Source organism: Limanda limanda, chromosome 6 (assembly GCF_963576545.1).
Source record: "Limanda limanda chromosome 6, fLimLim1.1, whole genome shotgun sequence".
Lineage (NCBI taxonomy): Eukaryota > Metazoa > Chordata > Actinopteri > Pleuronectiformes > Pleuronectidae > Limanda > Limanda limanda.
The window spans coordinates 30,407,840-30,425,339 of NC_083641.1; the positions used below are offsets into that span (position 1 = coordinate 30,407,840).

At 44.8% G+C, this 17,500-nt stretch overlaps 2 protein-coding genes across 2 annotated transcripts in view; one reads left to right on the plus strand and one right to left on the minus strand.

Annotated features, from left to right (window-relative positions):
* The window catches only part of LOC133003972 (tumor necrosis factor alpha-induced protein 2-like), a 16,095-nt gene extending 14,669 nt beyond the window's left edge, over positions 1-1,426 (plus strand). The window contains exon 14 of the mRNA XM_061073812.1: positions 1-1,426. This exon is cut by the window's left edge and continues 160 nt beyond it. Within this exon, the coding sequence (XP_060929795.1) occupies positions 1-135 (135 nt within the window). The 3' untranslated portion in view covers positions 136-1,426.
* Positions 1,427-3,447: 2,021 nt separating this feature from the next.
* col4a4 (collagen, type IV, alpha 4) overlaps positions 3,448-17,500 on the minus strand; it is a 29,807-nt gene continuing 15,754 nt past the window's right edge. Inside the window, 39 exon segments of the mRNA XM_061073809.1 lie at positions 3,448-3,717; positions 3,998-4,281; positions 4,662-4,850; positions 5,100-5,216; positions 5,914-6,162; positions 6,295-6,450; positions 6,532-6,639; positions 6,758-6,886; positions 7,151-7,222; positions 7,379-7,486; positions 8,347-8,454; positions 8,619-8,693; positions 8,775-8,838; positions 9,060-9,238; positions 9,446-9,553; positions 9,715-9,858; positions 9,945-10,112; positions 10,190-10,351; positions 10,646-10,795; positions 10,923-10,991; positions 11,805-11,912; positions 12,009-12,077; positions 12,189-12,372; positions 13,036-13,142; positions 13,231-13,303; positions 13,377-13,537; positions 13,884-13,973; positions 14,078-14,233; positions 14,386-14,490; positions 14,583-14,643; positions 14,727-14,780; positions 15,108-15,152; positions 15,417-15,479; positions 15,841-15,885; positions 16,127-16,207; positions 16,356-16,397; positions 16,766-16,801; positions 16,950-17,012; positions 17,091-17,126. Of these exon segments, the coding sequence (XP_060929792.1) occupies positions 3,448-3,717; positions 3,998-4,281; positions 4,662-4,850; positions 5,100-5,216; positions 5,914-6,162; positions 6,295-6,450; positions 6,532-6,639; positions 6,758-6,886; positions 7,151-7,222; positions 7,379-7,486; positions 8,347-8,454; positions 8,619-8,693; positions 8,775-8,838; positions 9,060-9,238; positions 9,446-9,553; positions 9,715-9,858; positions 9,945-10,112; positions 10,190-10,351; positions 10,646-10,795; positions 10,923-10,991; positions 11,805-11,912; positions 12,009-12,077; positions 12,189-12,372; positions 13,036-13,142; positions 13,231-13,303; positions 13,377-13,537; positions 13,884-13,973; positions 14,078-14,233; positions 14,386-14,490; positions 14,583-14,643; positions 14,727-14,780; positions 15,108-15,152; positions 15,417-15,479; positions 15,841-15,885; positions 16,127-16,207; positions 16,356-16,397; positions 16,766-16,801; positions 16,950-17,012; positions 17,091-17,126 (4,488 nt within the window).

Genomic DNA, 17,500 nt, shown 5'->3' on the forward strand with positions numbered 1-17,500 from the left:
ACCTCGGAGGTCCACTGCCTGAACGTGGGCCTGAGCCGCGTGGCGCTCACCGCCTCGTCCTGCTTCACCGCGATGAGACCACGCCCACGCAAGGCCCGCCCCCCCGTCCAGGAGAACGCCGACGACCTTCTCTGAGAGCAGGCACCAGGTTCACTTCTTCCATCTGACAGGAAGTGAAAGCATCAGAGCAAACAACAGAAGCTCGTCATCAATCGTGTGAACGTCTTTAAATTCAACTGAATCAACGAGATCGGAGATCGGAGCCTTTTCCTGTCGGATCTGTTTGTGTGTGTTTGATTCGCTGATCACTGAGTCCAGCAGGCGAAACCCGGGTGGGACCTGACGTCAGCTGATCAGGAAATAATAATATTCAGAGGCAGAAATCCCAGGGGATTCATTTCAAAGCTTCACCGTAATATTTCCAATCAACACACTGAGAATAATGAGTCAGCAGATCAGCGACATGTGAGGTGTGATGAAAAGAAAGAGACACTGACATGATCGTCACATGTTCCACAGGTTCCACTTCCTGTTTGTCATGAATCACCTGCATCATGATTTTAGATTTGATGATTTCTGATTTGATTTGTTTGTTCAAATATGAGACGTGTTCAGCTTCATCGCTGTTTGATTTCTGGACTTTGAGCTGAAAGGCACTTTATCAAGAGAGCAGTTCTCTGGACTGAAGTGGACTCTGGACTGAGGTGGACTCTGGACTGAAGTGGACTCTGGACTGAGGTGGACAAAGACCAGAACTAGAGGACTTGACCACAGTTCAGTTCAGCAGCTCATGGTCCTCCTCTGCTTCCTGTCGTTCAGGATCTGGACTGACAGAGACCTGCTCGCTGGTTTTTATACTTCAGGGTTTCACAGGAGTTTGTTTTGGGGTGTCTGGTTTTTTTTGACATGGAGATGCTTCATGACAATAACTGCACAGTCGTAGTTTTATTGTTGCACAGGATATAAGAGAAAAGACATTTTAATCAAAGGTACTAGACAAAGAGTTGTGAGTCTCTTCAGCTGATTGTGTATTTAAAGCATTGATTAAAGCTCCAGCTCGTGGGTGTGATGAGGTTTCTGATAAATTCTTCAGAGATAAACACAGGTTTATTATTTGTGTATTAACAGACTTTTACTTCAGAATATGTGAAACCAGAGGGAGGGCTCCCTCTGCTGGTGTCTGACGGACATCACACAATCTTCTGATTCTATGTTTCCTCAAATCAGTGGTTTTTCAGTTTGTGAACAAACTTTTCACTGATCTTTTTATTCAGTTTTTCCAGGAACAATGAGATCTCCATCATCACAAACCTCTTCCAGCCGACACTCAGACACACACTTTACACTGTGTCGATCATGTGTCTGTCTCCTGTTGATGTGGATGCATGAAATACAACTTTGTGTAGAGAATAAAACATCAGATCACTGACGACTCCGCTTACATTTTTCCATAAACCTCTTGTAGAATTAACATTTTTCAAGTTTAGTTCAAAAACACTATTTAAAACCTTTGTGTTTTCAAGTATGACTTGATTTTCTCTGCATTACTCACATTCAGCTGTTACATTTCAGATGAATGAAAACACGTCGAAAGAAGCTCTACAATTGTAGTTCATTGTTACAGGGAGACAGTGACCCCTGCTGGATAGGTGTAGTGGTGCATAAACTAATGTTAAAACAAACTTGAGGGAAAACTTTACCGATAGTGTTGAATGTTTTCTGGTCTGAACACACACAGAGTTTAGATGCTATAGAAACTTTCCTCAGCTGATAAAAAGCTCTGCAAATCTTTCATATTTTTCACGATGATTTATTAACAGTGAGTTTAACCATTAAAGAGTCTGAGAGAAAGTTTGATGAAATTTATTGAAGTCGTCCGCTCACAGAGTAAATTGTTTCACAAGTGTTAGTGAGAAGTTTCCACCTACAGATTAAAAATATCACATATTTAAATACAATACAAACACACACAGTGACTCCGCCCCCTCAGCCCCACCACTTCCAGATCTTCCTCAAGTAATAAACAAGCCCCGCCCATTTTAGATTAAAAAGGATTTATGGCTGAAGTGAACTCGACATCTTCACAAAACTAAAAAACACAGGTCTCCTGCAAAAGCATCAAGGGGAATGTAGTTTGATTAAAACTTTATCTTTAAACATTGGAAAAAATATAAAACCCTCTTTTATTAAAGTTTGATGGAAGAAACCAGCTGTTATGACATTACAGTTTTCACTGTTACAATAAAAAACAACACACAAACAGAAACGTGAAATAAAATTCTAACTTTAGTCGGAGGGATATGTGTTGAATTTTTTTTTTTACATTTTATTTTGTCGGAGGATGGAGAGGGGTGGGGCCTCACTGTGTTTTTTGTTTTCAAAAATAAAATAAAAACAAGCAAATAAAGCATCAAATAGCACCAACATTAATTTCAGGCTAAATAAATAACTCTGATGACATTTACAGTAAAAATATAAAACGGCTGAGTTCAAACATATTTACAAATCACAGAGAGATATTACAGGTCTCAGACCAGAACCAGGACCAGGACCGGGAGTAGGACCCAGAAGAGGATCAGGTCTGCCACCAGGAACAGAGCCTGAACTGAAACCGGAGAAATACTAATTCACAAAATATTTTCCCTAAATGACAGAAACAGGAAGTTACTTGTTTTTTGTTATAACTTTAAAAGTATTAAAACAATAAATCTTCTTATATGAAACAGAGATATTCAAGTTGACTTTATTTAAAATACAAATAAAAACCAAAGAGCGAAGATCTATACAGATGAACATGAAGGATATTATATATATGGAGTCATATTTTCAGCTCTTAGTTCTGGTTGTAGTTCTGAATCGTGATCCTGGTTCTGGTTCTGGTTCTGGTTCTGGTTCTGGTTCTGATCTGCGATGTCAGCGTTGCTCGTTGTTTCAAGATATAATATCGAATATTTTCACATCTTCTCACACGATTTTCTCTCTAAATATTAACACAACACTGACCGACCAATGACACGCAGTCACTGCCTCTCACCTGACCAATCAGAAAGCATATTCAGGGGCAGGTCCTGGTTGGCCAGCAGGTGGAGCTAGAGGCGAGTCCTAAACTTCCCTAGTTCGTCATCGTAATTGGATGATGAGAGAACGATCAACCGATCAGCCGTAACAGGAAGTGAGAACCTGTAACAAACATCTGTCTGATCGTGAGTGAAGACGAGTTCCTCCTGAAGATCGGAACAGGGATGAAGAGTTGATCTGCAGCGTTGTCTCTCCTCATAGACACAAACAAGCGAGTCTCATTTTGTGCGTCTGCTCGGTGGAGAAGTTCCTCGCTGCCTCCTGCAGGGGGGAGTTGAGAGGATGCTTCACCTCCTGCTCCTCAGTGAACCTCCATCGCCCCCCCCCCCCCCCACTCCCTCATGCAGGAGGAGGTGGCGTTCCTCCTCCTCAACCCCTCATGCAGACGCTGCACTTCCCGATGTTGCTCCTCTGCTGCCGGCTGTCGGTCAGCGTGGTGGAGGAGCTGGTGGAGGAGCTGTTGGAGGCCACGGAGCTGGAGTCCACGATGGTCAGCCAGAAACTGTAGATGTTGGCAAAGTAGTGGCAGGTTCCTCGGGGCCCCTGGCACTCCACGAAGGGCTGGGCCCTGAAGTCCGACAGGCAGCTCCCTGAGGACGTCAGCGACTGGCCGCCGCCCTCGTCACCTGCACCGGTATGCTGCCACACACAGGAAGTGACATCATAGTCAGGTGAGAGAGCCACAGAGGTAGCATTAGCATTAGCAGTGTGTTAGCTGTATAGCAGTTGCACCACTTCTAATAGCAACAGTATTAGCTGGAGTATTATTAATAGTATAAGCAGTATAGCATTAGCAGTAGTATTATCATACTCATGTGGGATTAATACTGAAAGCAATACACTTATTGTTTTTGCTGTAGTAGTATTGGGAGCTGCAGCAGTAGTACTGTGGTTGTACCTCCAGTACTGCGTTACCTACCATGAGAAACGAGTAGCCTGTCCACAGACTGGTCCAGTGGGGGGGGCAGTCCGGCCGCTCGGAGGTCTGGCTGTGCAGGGCGACGGGTGAGGAGGGGGCTTCACACACCACGCAGCGGCTGATGTGCTCCTGGATGGGGGGGCCGCTCACAGGGACGCTGGGCAGGGCCGCCGTCGTGGACAGCCAATAGGATTTGTCGTTGCGACTGGCGTAAGAGCAGGCTCCCATGTTACAGGTGGAGAACGGCATCGTGGAGAAGACTTGCATACATGAGCCCGCCTGACCTGGAAACATCGTCAGTGTTAACGAAGAAGAGATCTCATTCATCTCATCCACACTCGTGGATCTCTGATGTTCTCCTGAAGGAACGTGTTGTGTGGATGTGAGCTCCCTGAAGGACCTGCAGGGTTCTCACAGGATTTATTCTGCACTTTTCTTGATGATCACTCAAAATGTTTTACAGTTCAGATTATTTCGGGTTCAGTATCTTGCCCAAGAAAAACTTCGGCCTGCGGTTCGACCTCCTGGTCAGAGGAGGCTCCACCCCCTGACTCGTGAGACCGACCTGATGCCGGCAGTGACGGTGAATTGTACATTTTTGGTTTCACAGCATGTAACCCTCAGAATGTGTGTGTTGATGTGTTTATATAGACACAGTATATACCCAGGTCCTGAGTGTGGGCCTTCTCCTGCCCCTCCAGGTACAGCAGACTGTATCCGCTCCAGAGGACCCTCATGTTTAATGGGCAGGTGGGAATTTGATCTGATTGGCTGTGCCTCACCAACAGGAAACCTGAGTTCAAGTTTCTGGATTGTCCAGGAAGACCGGGGTCACCGATTGGACCAGAATCACCTGAGACGCACAAACCACAACAGGAGTTATGTTGACAAAACAACTGACAGATGATTCACAACAGCTGCACCCGAACTTAGTCGGCCATGTTGATCCGAACTCAACTGACCTGAGAAAACACAACCAATCTTTGTGGCTAACATTGACAGAAGTAAGAATGTAATTATGTACGTCACTGAACTTGAGTAAAAAAGTAACGTAATATATAATCCAAGGAGAAATGTAAACCCAGATAGGCAGAGGTCTGACCTTTGGCTCCAACATCTCCGTTCTCCCCCTGGAGGCCGGACTCTCCTCGGGTTCCATCTGGACCTGGAGGCCCCCCAAAGCCGATCGGTCCCTCGGAGCCGGGATCCCCCGTTAAACCTGGAACAGACAATCAGCAGCTCACACACTAAAACAGATGTTGGTAGTTTCCCATTGTGTGTTTGGTATTTAACTATTCTCTCAATCCATCAAAATGTATTTGCATAGCTCATATTCACAAATCAGAATTTGTCTCATAAATGTCAACAAGGAGCAACATCCTCTGTTCTTATCTCAACTAGAGTCAAACTACCATAATAAATCACATAAAGCCGTATTAACATTTCACCGGCTGTCCCTCGTTGTTTCCAGTGACTGATGGACCAGCCGCAGCTAGCTAGCTAGCTAGCAGGTTAGCATCACAACTGACCTTAATGCTGGCGTTGGTTTCTAAGATAAGATATTTGCAACGTTATAGCAGCAAAAAATAAGCAAAATATAAAAGACTAAAAATATATATGGAATCAAAACTAATACATACAGTTTAAACATAATATATACAGTGTAAAATATATAAACAGTGAAACAGTTGCATATAAGTCATTGAATTGCACACAGAATGAATAGTGCACAGTAAAGAGAGTTTAACCGGGAGACAGCTGATGTGAGTAAAGTTTAACTCACAACTATTCTCATTGGTCAGTAATCAATCATTAATGCTAACGTTGGTTTTGTTCTTTAGCCAAGAAAACAACAAAATCTTGTCTGACAACGGACAAGAGTTTAAAATGGACCTCGTCCAATTTCTGTTTCTCACCTTTGAAACCCCTCGGGCCGATTTCTCCAATGAGGCCAATCTCCCCAGGTTGACCCGGGGGGCCAGGGGGACCTGGGGGCCCCGGCTGGGCGGGGGGGTGGTAGAGGCAGGGGGAGACTCCTCCCTTTTCTCCTTTTGGACCCACCAATCCATCAAGACCCTTAGGTCCAGGAGGTGCTCCAGAACCAGGACAACCTCTTTGGCCCCGATTACCAGGAAGTCCCATCAGACCTTGGGACCCTTTCACACCTGATCCCACACACAGACACACACACACACACACACACACACACACACACACACACACATAGATGTGATTAGGGGTATGGGGGGACATTCTGAAATTTTCAGTAATTTTCTGAGATACATTGACAGTCTGACCTTTCACTCCCCGGTCTCCAGCGATCCCTGGAAATCCTTTGGATCCTTGATATCCCTTTAGTCCCACGAGTCCCCGGTACCCGGTGTCTCCGTTGTCTCCCTCATCCCCAGCTAGGGGAGGGTTTGGACCAGGATCCCCCATGTCCCCAGGACAACCTGAAACATCAGAGCCACGTCACATGGTATCCAGTGCGACTCCTCTGTTGAAGTTAATTCAACCTGAGTGTTAAGGCCTACCTAGCTCGCCGTCTGGTCCGGGACAACCAGGATCTCCACGAGGGCCTGGGACTGGATCTTTACAGCTTGGTCCAGGTTCACCTGGAGATCCATAACTGCCTTGTGGTCCTGCAACGACACATTAAAACACATGAAGGACAAAGAATCCAACTTAGGTTCTGATCCTTATTTGTAAACTATGATACAATTTAATGCTGGGGGGGGGGGGGGTCATGCTGTTACAGACCTTCGGGTCCTGGGGGGCCTTTGGTTCCTGGTTGTCCTGGCTGGGATGGACCAGAGGGACCTGGAGGACCTTGAGGACCCTTGTCCCCTGGAAGGCCTTTGAGCCCTGGAGGTCCTGGCAGAGCCAGACCTATAAACACAGGGAGATGAACTTTTATAGGAAACAGTTTCAAAGAGGAAGCGTTGTCGCTCTAACGTGATGAAACACAGAATGTAGAAAGCAAAGCGTTCTGCGATGCACGTGTTAGAAAGATGTTCTCACACAAGATTCCCAAACAGAATTGGGTTTAATCAAAGTCAATTTGATAAACTCCTCTTTGGTCACATGGTATCAAGTGGTTCGGTATCTGGGTTGATGGATAATCTTATCAGAACAGATGTGTAAGACTTGTACCTCTGGTCCCCATGTCCCCCTTCACTCCTTTCAGTCCATCCAGTCCATGAAGTCCCAGCGGTCCAGGAGCCCCTGATGCAACAAATCATTTGGGAATCAAACTCACAATCTATCATTTCAATTTAACAAAAAACTGTTTATGAAAAGGGCCTTGACATCATTTCTGTTCTCATTTGTTGCAAGTACAATTGCCTTTAAATAATGACGTGTCTGAGTTTGAGTTCTCACCTTGAAGGCCTTGGCAGCCCTGTGGTCCTGGGGGACCATCACTACCTGCATTGCCCGGAAGACCCGGACCACCTGGATGACCTCTGGGACCATAGGGACCGATCACACCTGAAATAAACCAGACAGACAGACAGAAGACAGGTTTGTTCACACACCCACACAATTTCAGATTTTCCCCTTGCCGACAAATTTTGGAACTCCCCAACCCCAGATCGGAGCCAGCTGTGTGTTTCATATTTTAAATATGCAGTTCAACACGTCAACACCTCTAACTAGAGTTCTACAGCCAATCAGACCGCAGGAATGGAAGAAGTCAGAAATCAATCAAATAGCTGCACCATTCATTTTAATAATTAAGAAGGAAAAGCTTACATTTAAAAAACTGAGTATCCAAGAATCTGCCAATCCAAGGTTGGCAGGAAAAAATAAAGTAAAAACACACTGAGAGGGTTTGAATAACCTTTTGGTTACTACAACTATACTCACATGAAAAGTTCTGTCTATTGTCCCTTTGCTCAGTCCCATCTAGCTCCCACCGCTCCCACACTGAACTGCTCTGTATTGGTTTTGTCGCTGCCATTCATAGACTGTAAATAAAGATGGATGATGTGTCTCCACTATGCACTATCCAAAAATGAAGCCAAAATATATCTGATACAAACTCTGCTATAGTGCACTGATGAGATCACCTAGACCCAGAATCTGCACAGTAGGGATTGGAGGATGGAACGATCCACCAGGTCCCACCCATACATGTACATGACCAATCAGGAGTCAGTCTCAGCTGTCAATCATGACGTCTCAGTTCAATACCTATACTGCAGCCAGCGACTGAGGGTGATCCAGATACTTTACCTTTAGAGAGTTTTCAAGTTCTTTTTTACACAATTTATGTTAAAACATCACACGACTTTGTCAGTATTAGTGTAAAGGTAAATAATGACGAGGTCCTGTTTGTGGCTATTTACCTGATTGACCCGGGTCTCCATGGTGGCCGAGATCTCCTTTACATCCTTTCAAACCTGGATCCCCGATGAAACCGGGTCCTCCAGGCTCTCCACGCGCTCCAGGAGGTCCTGAAAAACAAAACATACTGATTCATACAGAAATTAGATGTTTTTTAGTGTACAACGATAACATGTATTCATGGCTATTACAAACATGACTTTACAAATAAGAGAATTATTTGCAACATAATATCTCTTCTCTCACTGCTACAGAACTAGAACCACATCATTACCAGACGGCCCGAAGTCTCCAGGAAGACCCCTCTCTCCTGGTGTACCAGGACCACCAACAGAGTCTCCTTTGTCACCTGAGACACAAACACTAAGTTAACTCAACAACCTACACTGGAAAAAACCAACAACAGTAGTTTTCTGGGTCAACCATGTACCTTTCTGTCCGGTACATCCTTCGTGACCAGGTTCTCCAGATTTCCCCGGACATCCCAGGTCACCCTGCAAATAAAAACCAAAACATGTAAGTATTTCTGAACATTAAACACTTTCAAATAAAGATCTAGTACTTCAGCCATACCCATATCCTATATTTACAACTATGTTCATTGACAAAACCCTTTGACAGTCAAACATGTACAAGTACAAGGAGCAGCTGTAATTCCTGCTTGACGCTGTCTCCATACACTCATTCCAACTCATCAAGTCCTTGTTCCTCTTACTGGATCTCCTGTCTCTCCTGGGAAACCGATGAGTCCGGGAGGTCCTTGACGTCCAGGTGGTCCTGGTACTCCTGGCTTACTGCAGTGACCTGGTGTTCCTTGGTGTCCGGTGATACCTGGGGGTCCGTTGATTCCTGGATACCCTGGATTACCTGTGGGTCCTTGGACACCTTTACTGCCTATAGAGAAGATGTGTTAAAGGATTCAGATTGGAGGATCAGTAACATGACACTGGTAAGTCCTGTCTCCAGGAAATGGTCGACTGAAAAAACTGCCAGAGATCAGAATGGAAGAATTACAACCTTGAACCGTGTTGAAACCAGTGCTGTGAGACAACGTTTAGCTTTAAACAGTAATGACTGATGATACACTCGACTGACTCTGACCTCGTGGTCCTGGAAAGCCACAGATGCCAGAGGTTCCTTGTTTTCCTCCCTCTCCTTTAATGAGGATGTACTTGGTTTCCCCTGGAGACCCTGGGGCCCCTATACAGCCTGCAGGCAACACATGGGAGAGTTTTAATACAGACCGAAATGATATTAGCTGGAAATTAACATCTGTTTCAGCAGTGGAACCAAGACATATGTAGTTTATTGTGGTAGCACTGTTTTATAATGCAGTACATTATAGTACAGCAGCATCACTCGTTGTTTACCTTTTTCTCCTTTGGTCCCTTCACATCCTTGAGCTGCGTCTCGTCCATTGAACCCTCTTTCCCCCGTCGTCCCTGGAGCTCCAGGGACCCCGGTCTGTCCTGGAGCCCCTGGCCCTCCGTGCTTCCCTTGGAGGCCAAGCAGACCTGAAACACACAGAGAATATTTCAGTGACAAAACGTCACGAGAAAACATTACAAGACAGGTGTGTGGGTGGAGAAGGTGCGCTCACCCTTCTGGCCGTTGGGTCCTGGTAGTCCAGAGTCTCCGATGGGGCCAGTGGGGCCTTGCAGCCCTGGGAACCCTGGGAAACCTGGAGAGCCCGGATTACCTGCAGGACCTTGAGGGCCAAAAGCTGGAGGACCCACCTCCCCAATCTCACCCTTCTCCCCCTGAAAACCTGACATGAAACATGATGATTAAAAATTGTTTACGTTACTATAAGAAGTAAGATGAGATAAGTTAGTAATGATTTACCTGGTGGTCCAATGGGTCCTTGAGGGCCAAAAAGACCCCGGGGACCAGGTTTTCCGATCTCACAGAAGTTGGCTTTGGGGCCTGGGGGACCAGTTATCCCTGGGGCTCCATCCTGTCCTTTCTGGCCCTTTGCTCCAGGGACCCCAGCCATACCCAGGGCTCCTGAACAAACATAAACAATTACAGAGTGAATCAGAGTCACTGCTTCATCCTTTGAGAATTCAATCTGGTCTCCAGCCCTGCAAACAAACGTCATCCCTTCCTGTACTGTGATTGGCTGTAGGAGTCTCAGATACTTAGCCTGTTAGAAATCTACTCTCAAAAATATGTCGGAATATGTGAACAATTGCATGTAGTACAAACATAAACACATCTCTCTGTCTTCAATTTATTATCTAAAATCAGTCACATTTCGATTGAATAGATGTCAAACAGGTGGAATATGGAAGATTTGACCTTGTAGTCCGTCATTGCCTGGGGGGCCAGGGACTCCCTTCGGTCCCTGAGAGCCTAGTGGTCCTGGGAAACCTCTTGGTCCTGTAGGCCCAACCTCAGCGTCCCCTGCTGGGCCCCTGAGACCAGAAAAGCCCTGGAACCCTGGAGAGCCTGGAATACACAGTTACAAATACTGCAAGACTTAATATTACTCTAATACAGTCAGAAAGTCAGTGGTTTGGGAAATTGCCAAAGACATTTAAGTCAGGTATAAAGCAGATGATGAGAGTAACTTTACCAGGATCTCCACCATAACTGAACCCCTCAGGTCCTTCTTCTCCGGTATCTCCAACAAAACCTGGAGGTCCTGCAAGAGCAGGAGAGAATATACAAGTGGAGGACAAATTGAAAGACAGTGAACTTATTTATATATTTCAGTGTTTTGAACTCCAATGGAGCGATGGACATATTTCTTCAAAAGACATTTGATGTGACAGGCAAAATCTCTGCTCAGCTACCTTGAAAACTCTAAAATAACTAAAAGACCCATAATGACCCCCCCTAAAGAAGTACTGGGACCTTGCATAGGACCACTGCAACTTCCCAAAACACCTACACCCCATAACCAGAACACTTCTGAGGGCCCATTAGAAACCTTCTGAAGGACTTCTGAGACCTCGTAGTGGACCACTAACACCTCTTGTTGAACCTTCTGAAGGACCGCTACAACCTCCTCATTGGCAGGTACAACTTCCAAAACTTTATAGTAGAACTCGCTCACCGACCTTAAGAAGGACAGACAGCACATCCTTAAGGACTATTAAAAACACCTAGACCTCGCCAATGGCCTTCTGTAAAATATCAGTAATCCAAAAAGTTTCCTAAAGGGCCTGTAAAACCTCCTCTTTGACCACCAGAACTTTATGAGAAACTACCACAACCCAAAACTTTAGAACTGTCCCCTCCATCACTTCTACTTCTAACCGATCATGAGAACCTCCTCAATAACAACGCCAACCTTGTAAACTACCATTTCTACTTTTTAGCTTCGGTAAATGTTGTAAATGCAGGTAAAACCCAACATAGTGTATTATTGATCCTCAAGTCAGGTTTCTATGCAAAAATACTGTTAAAGACAATGTAACAGGATCCAACAGGTGTGACAGGTGTGCTTCGATACCTTGTCGTCCAGGTAGTCCACGAAGTCCAGATTGTCCTTTGTCTCCTTTAATTCCATCAGGTCCCGTGATGCCACGAAAGCCTGAAGGTCCCAGGAATCCTGGATAACCTGGAGAGACACACAGTCGAGCAGACAGGTGAACAGGAAGTCCGACACACAGATGAAGAGCTGAAAAGACAGACAGATGATAGAGGTATTACATACCTGCGTTTCCAGTGTCTCCCTTCTCTCCAGGGGGCCCGGGGTTTCTGGGTACACAGGGTAGAGTCTCCCCTGCAGGATGGGTCAAACATTACGTGGAAGGGTGTTAATGAACATAGTGTCAGAGTTGGTTACCGCAAATTTTCCTGAAATATTCAAAGATGAGTTCAGATTTATTCTTACCAGCAGCCCCCTTTTGCCCTGGTGGACCCTGGATTCCTGTAGGTCCAGGGTCCCCAAGGGCCCCCTGCTGTCCTATAGCACCGACTACTCCTACTCCAGGGGAACCTGAAGGTCCTGATAATCCCTTTGGCCCTAGAAATCCTGGGAAGCCTCTTTCTCCAGGAGAGTTAGAGAAACTTTCACCCTGAAAAGAAGCAGATTTAGAAAAAAAGATTGTAGTAGAAAAATTAACTAAGTATGTGTAGTTGTAGTTGAAATATACGTTTTATGACCTATACCTACATACATATCCAAACTGTCCAAATACTTTATGACCTGAACTGTTTAATGGTCTGAACAGTGTATGACCTGAAAACTTTCAGACCCATTTTATCACTTATTTACTCCAAATAACTGAATGTATGGCTGCTTATCTCCAAAGGAAACATGTGTAAATCAGATGTCTATGTTTAGATTCCTCTCTCAACCTGCGCCTTCAGAACCGGTCTGAACTGGTCCCTTAGTTCTCCTTTATAAGATCCTTGTATTTGACTGTCCTGCATCTTCACTCTGAGATCCCTGTGTTGATCCTTTCTGCAGAAAGCAGAATACACAAAGACAAATACGGTGTTCCAGCCTCTTGTATTTCCAGATTTCCATCACGAGATGAAGAGTGAGAACAGAAGGACCAGGACCATCAGCAGAGCTCCAGTGAGGCCAGAGGTTGGACAAATTAACAATTGGACCTCTCATCCCAAAGAATTCATTAGTTCAGAACGGACTGGAAAAGGTTTTATTCAACACTGTTCTGTTCTACTTCCACTAGAATGTGACATTTCTGTTTGTCCACCGGGAGCATCCGACTGACCTGTGGACCGGGCTCTCCTGGGGCCCCGGGGAGCCCATTAAGTCCTCTTCTCCCTGAGAATCCTTGACTTCCTTCAGGGCCCAGCTGGCCCCTGTTTCCCTTTTCCCCTGGAAATGAAAGTCCAATGAATTCCTGGAACATATTATAGGTGTTGTACAGTTGGGTGTTCACAGTTACCCAGAGGTGTGAACTCACCAATAATATCCACCACAATGAAATCTCCCTTCTGCCCTTTGAACCCTTTGACACCTGGAAATCCACCCAGACCCTGCAAACAAAACAATCACATAAAGAACAAACAAACAATTTAAAGCACATCTACCTGTTGTTTGCTAACTCACCTGTTGTCCACTCGCTCCAACGTCTCCGGCTTCACCTTGCTCTCCTCTCTGCCCTGGGGCTCCCTGGACTCCTGGAAACCCAGCATACCCTATGTCCCCCACAGAGCCAGGAGGGCCCCTCAGTATAACAGGAGGGCCACAGGAACAGTCCCCATCAGAGCCTAAAACACATCGTGACAGAAGTTGAAGCTTGAGTGTGGAGTTCCTCAGGGAACTATTTTGGAGCCTCTGCTCTTTCCATCTAATTTTGACCAGATTTAGTAAAAATCTGGATTTTTTTTCAAAATAAATGAAGGTTTCCATGTACCACCATACTCTAGAGTAAGCTAAAAAAATGCATGTTCTTCCTCAGAATCCTCAAATCCTCAAAATTTGAAAAATGGCCAATTATGTGTCACTTGAAACTCGACATTAAAGGATTCTGTGCTTTGTTAAAACTGATTTTAAACGTTCTTTACAAGACCTGAGAAAGACCCTTAAATACAACAAGGATTTGCTGAGAGTGACCTGTGAGGCCTGGGAAGCCCTGACACCCTGGGGGTCCCTGTTGACCCGGCTCTCCAGATTCTCCTGTAGCCCCGGGAAGACAGTAACGACCTGACAGGACAAACAAATAGTAAATAGAAGGACAGCATTGACTGACTAGTGTTGGAAACATTTATTACACTTAAAAAATACATGAACATGAGTTTGTTTGGTACCTGGATTCCCTGGCTCTCCCATCGGTCCTTTGAGTCCAGGCCGTCCTGGTTTTCCCGGTTCTCCCGGTGAGGGTCCATCTGTAAAGACTTGACCAGGATCTCCTCTGTCTCCCTTGGATCCTGGAACTCCGCTCGGACCCACAGCACCTGTCATTCCTGAAAAGGAACCATCAGAGAACCTTTTTCCTCTCATTTCATCAAACATTTATTGTAACATAGAAACTGTAAAACAAGAAACTTCTGTGCATTAAGACATTCACCACATTCATTATATTTATAACATTGATAACATCTATAATGTTACTGACCAGGTATTAATCTGCCAGGGGCTCCTGGGGGTCCATGCATTCCCATCAGCCCCATGTCTCCTGGAGGGCCACTCGGTCCAGAGGGCCCGGGTTCCCCGTCCTCACCTGAAAGAAGGAGGCAGACACATCGTCAGCGGCTCGATGTCTCGTGATGTGTCGTCGGCAGCGATGTGCAGATTCAGCTGATGCATCTGAACCTGTGTGAGTGATGTCGGCCTCCTGACGGAGCCCTTTAGGTCCTGGATCTCCCATCATGCCCTGGGAAAAGACAGGCTTGTTACAGACTGCAAAAGCTCTCTGATTGGCCAGAGCAGAAACCTTACAGATACACACTGACTGACCTTAGGACCTTCTCGTCCAATCAGACCTGGGAGACCTGGACTTCCAATGATCCCCTGAAAACACAGACACACACCTTTAAAAAGACCCTGCGTTCTGATTGGCCGAGAGGTTGATTATCTATCGATACTAGGAAACGCAGAAAATGAACGAGGTTACTTGAACTCAGCACATTAAATAAACCAAAGACCCACAATGTCAAAATAACTAACAATTGTGAAGATTAGTGTGAAATTACAGGACTGTATAAATAATATAATTAAAAGCAAAGTACAAGTTACAGTACAAAAAAAGTAACGGTAGTAAAAGTGACTGACCTACTGCCTCCCTCATTATTATTATATATAGAAATTTGGTAAGTTTTTTGTATTGTGTCCACTCACCTTAAATCCTTTTTCTCCGACCAGACCAGGCCTGCCAGAAAATCCCTGAAACACATGAACACATCATCTGATTTAGATGCTGATGTTGATTATGAATCTGAATATGAATGAGTCGATCAGAATTCCTGTGTCTCTGTAACAGAATGAATATATTCTCAGATCTGACTCGTCTTTACTTTATTAATAAAACCCAACAAAACAAATCCCATTAATGCATTTCTTACTATAAGGCTGCAGTCGGTGTAAGCTGAGACAAAAGAACTGATCAATACTCATCAATAAGGTAATGATTGATAATGAATTACTCACCCTTAACCCAGGGAATCCCAGAATCCCCTTCTCTCCTTTGATCCCTGGAAGAGCGTCCAGACCCTGAGACCGCACACACACACACAGGGACACACACACACACACACACACACAATAATCAATAGCAATATCTGATCAATAACCTACTGTTCTAATCTAATGACCAAACATTGAATAATGGCCACATACCTACAACATTTATGATAGACTGTTAAAACTGTTAAAACTGTTGGGAAGCTGTAGAACATGTCAGAACCTCGTAGAACCCAGCAGCAAAGATAAGAACCTGATGGAATCTGATCACAGCTGATGAACAGTGGTAGAACTTGATAAACCCTTCAAAACTGTTGGAACGCAGTTCTAGGTTAGAACCCAGGGTTCCTTAAGCCTTGCTCTACAGGTTTGATCCGGTTTTTTAACTTACCGGAAGTCCATTGAGTCCACAGACGCCTTTAAGCCCCCTAGGACCCTGAGAAAGCAACAGAGCCACACGTTAGAACCCAACACTAGACCCGACATAAGAACCAACGGAACCAGATACAGCTGGGCCAAAGATCAGACTACTGTAGAACTCCTGAAGAACAAAGATATACAATGATCTCAGCTGTAGCAGAACCAGCAGCTTCAGGACAGTTACAGTAGAACCAAAGTAGACCCACAGTAGAACAGCTATAATCTGATTGGCTGTGAACGACTTAAGTCCCGCCCACCTGTTCCCCTTTGATGTACAGGTCTTCCGGAGGGTCGACGTACTCGAACGGCCCCGGAGGCCCCTGGAGCCCCTGCTCCCCCTGTGGAGAACAAAGCACTTCACTGAACAAGAACAAAGGATAACTCAGCTTCACACTGTCCTGACTGCTGCTCCAGTGGCCCCGCCCCCTCCTCGATGTCACTACAAGGGGAGGGTCCGCTGTGAGGTCACGAAGGGGCGTGGTTTACCTCGTCTCCTTTCTGTCCGGACAGACTTCGACCTTTTTCTCCCTGAAACACATCAGCCTGGTCATCAGCAACAACCAACCACTGTCAACACTGATCAATAATCCATATCCTGTCACACTTTACATCCGCGGTGCATTAACCACAGGGGCGTCAATTCATTTTTTACAGTGTTCTCATATTGTTAATTTTACAAATCATAACTTAGAATTTCAAATAAATAGATTCTTAGATATTAAAACAAATAAATGCTAAACATGAATGGTGTGAGATTAATTTGAAGGTTAATCAATAAGAGACAGAAAACTTTATTCAATTTGAACATGAACTCAACTCTTGAGCTGTTATATATTAAGAAAATAAAATAGGGTCAAATAAAAAGAATAGAATCATATTGTGAAAATGATACTTACAGGTGGACCCCTGGATCCAGGCCGACCCAGGAGACCCTGCACAGACACAGTTTATCACAACAACATTAACTGTCCTACTACTACTAATAAAACGTAATAATAAACGTTAATTTTTACATCTAATTGGATTTTTTTTTAAATTTAATTATTTATCTGTTGTGTTTCAGTTTTTGTGCCAACTCACGTTGGTCCCGTCCAGTCCTGCTGGACCCAGACCTCCGATTGGTCCAGGGAGTCCCGGCTCACCCTGCAGGGGGGGGGGCAGGTTTTAAACTCTCGTGATATTTCAGGTTCACGTTTCATATGTTTGTTTGTTGACTCTCACCTGAAGGCCAGGAACTCCACTGGTTCCAGTCTCTCCCTGTCACACACACACACACACACACACACACACACACACACACACACACACACACACACAAACAGTGAGAGTTTATGGAAAGCATTGAAACTTCAAAATATCATCTGCTGTCGCCAAGACGCACATAACAACCTCCTCCGTTGTAGTGTTTGTTTTTATCAGAAACTCTTAAACTCTGTGCTGCCCTCTAGTGGATATATTACTAAACAACCATGCTAACACAGAGGACACATGTTAGCATGTGGACAGCGACAGTTACATCTTTTGAAACAGACGTATTTCTCTTCACTTCTCAAAGCAGAATACACAAACCTTAATATTTGTATTTCTATAAAATCATGATACATACAATTAGAAAAATACAACAATACATA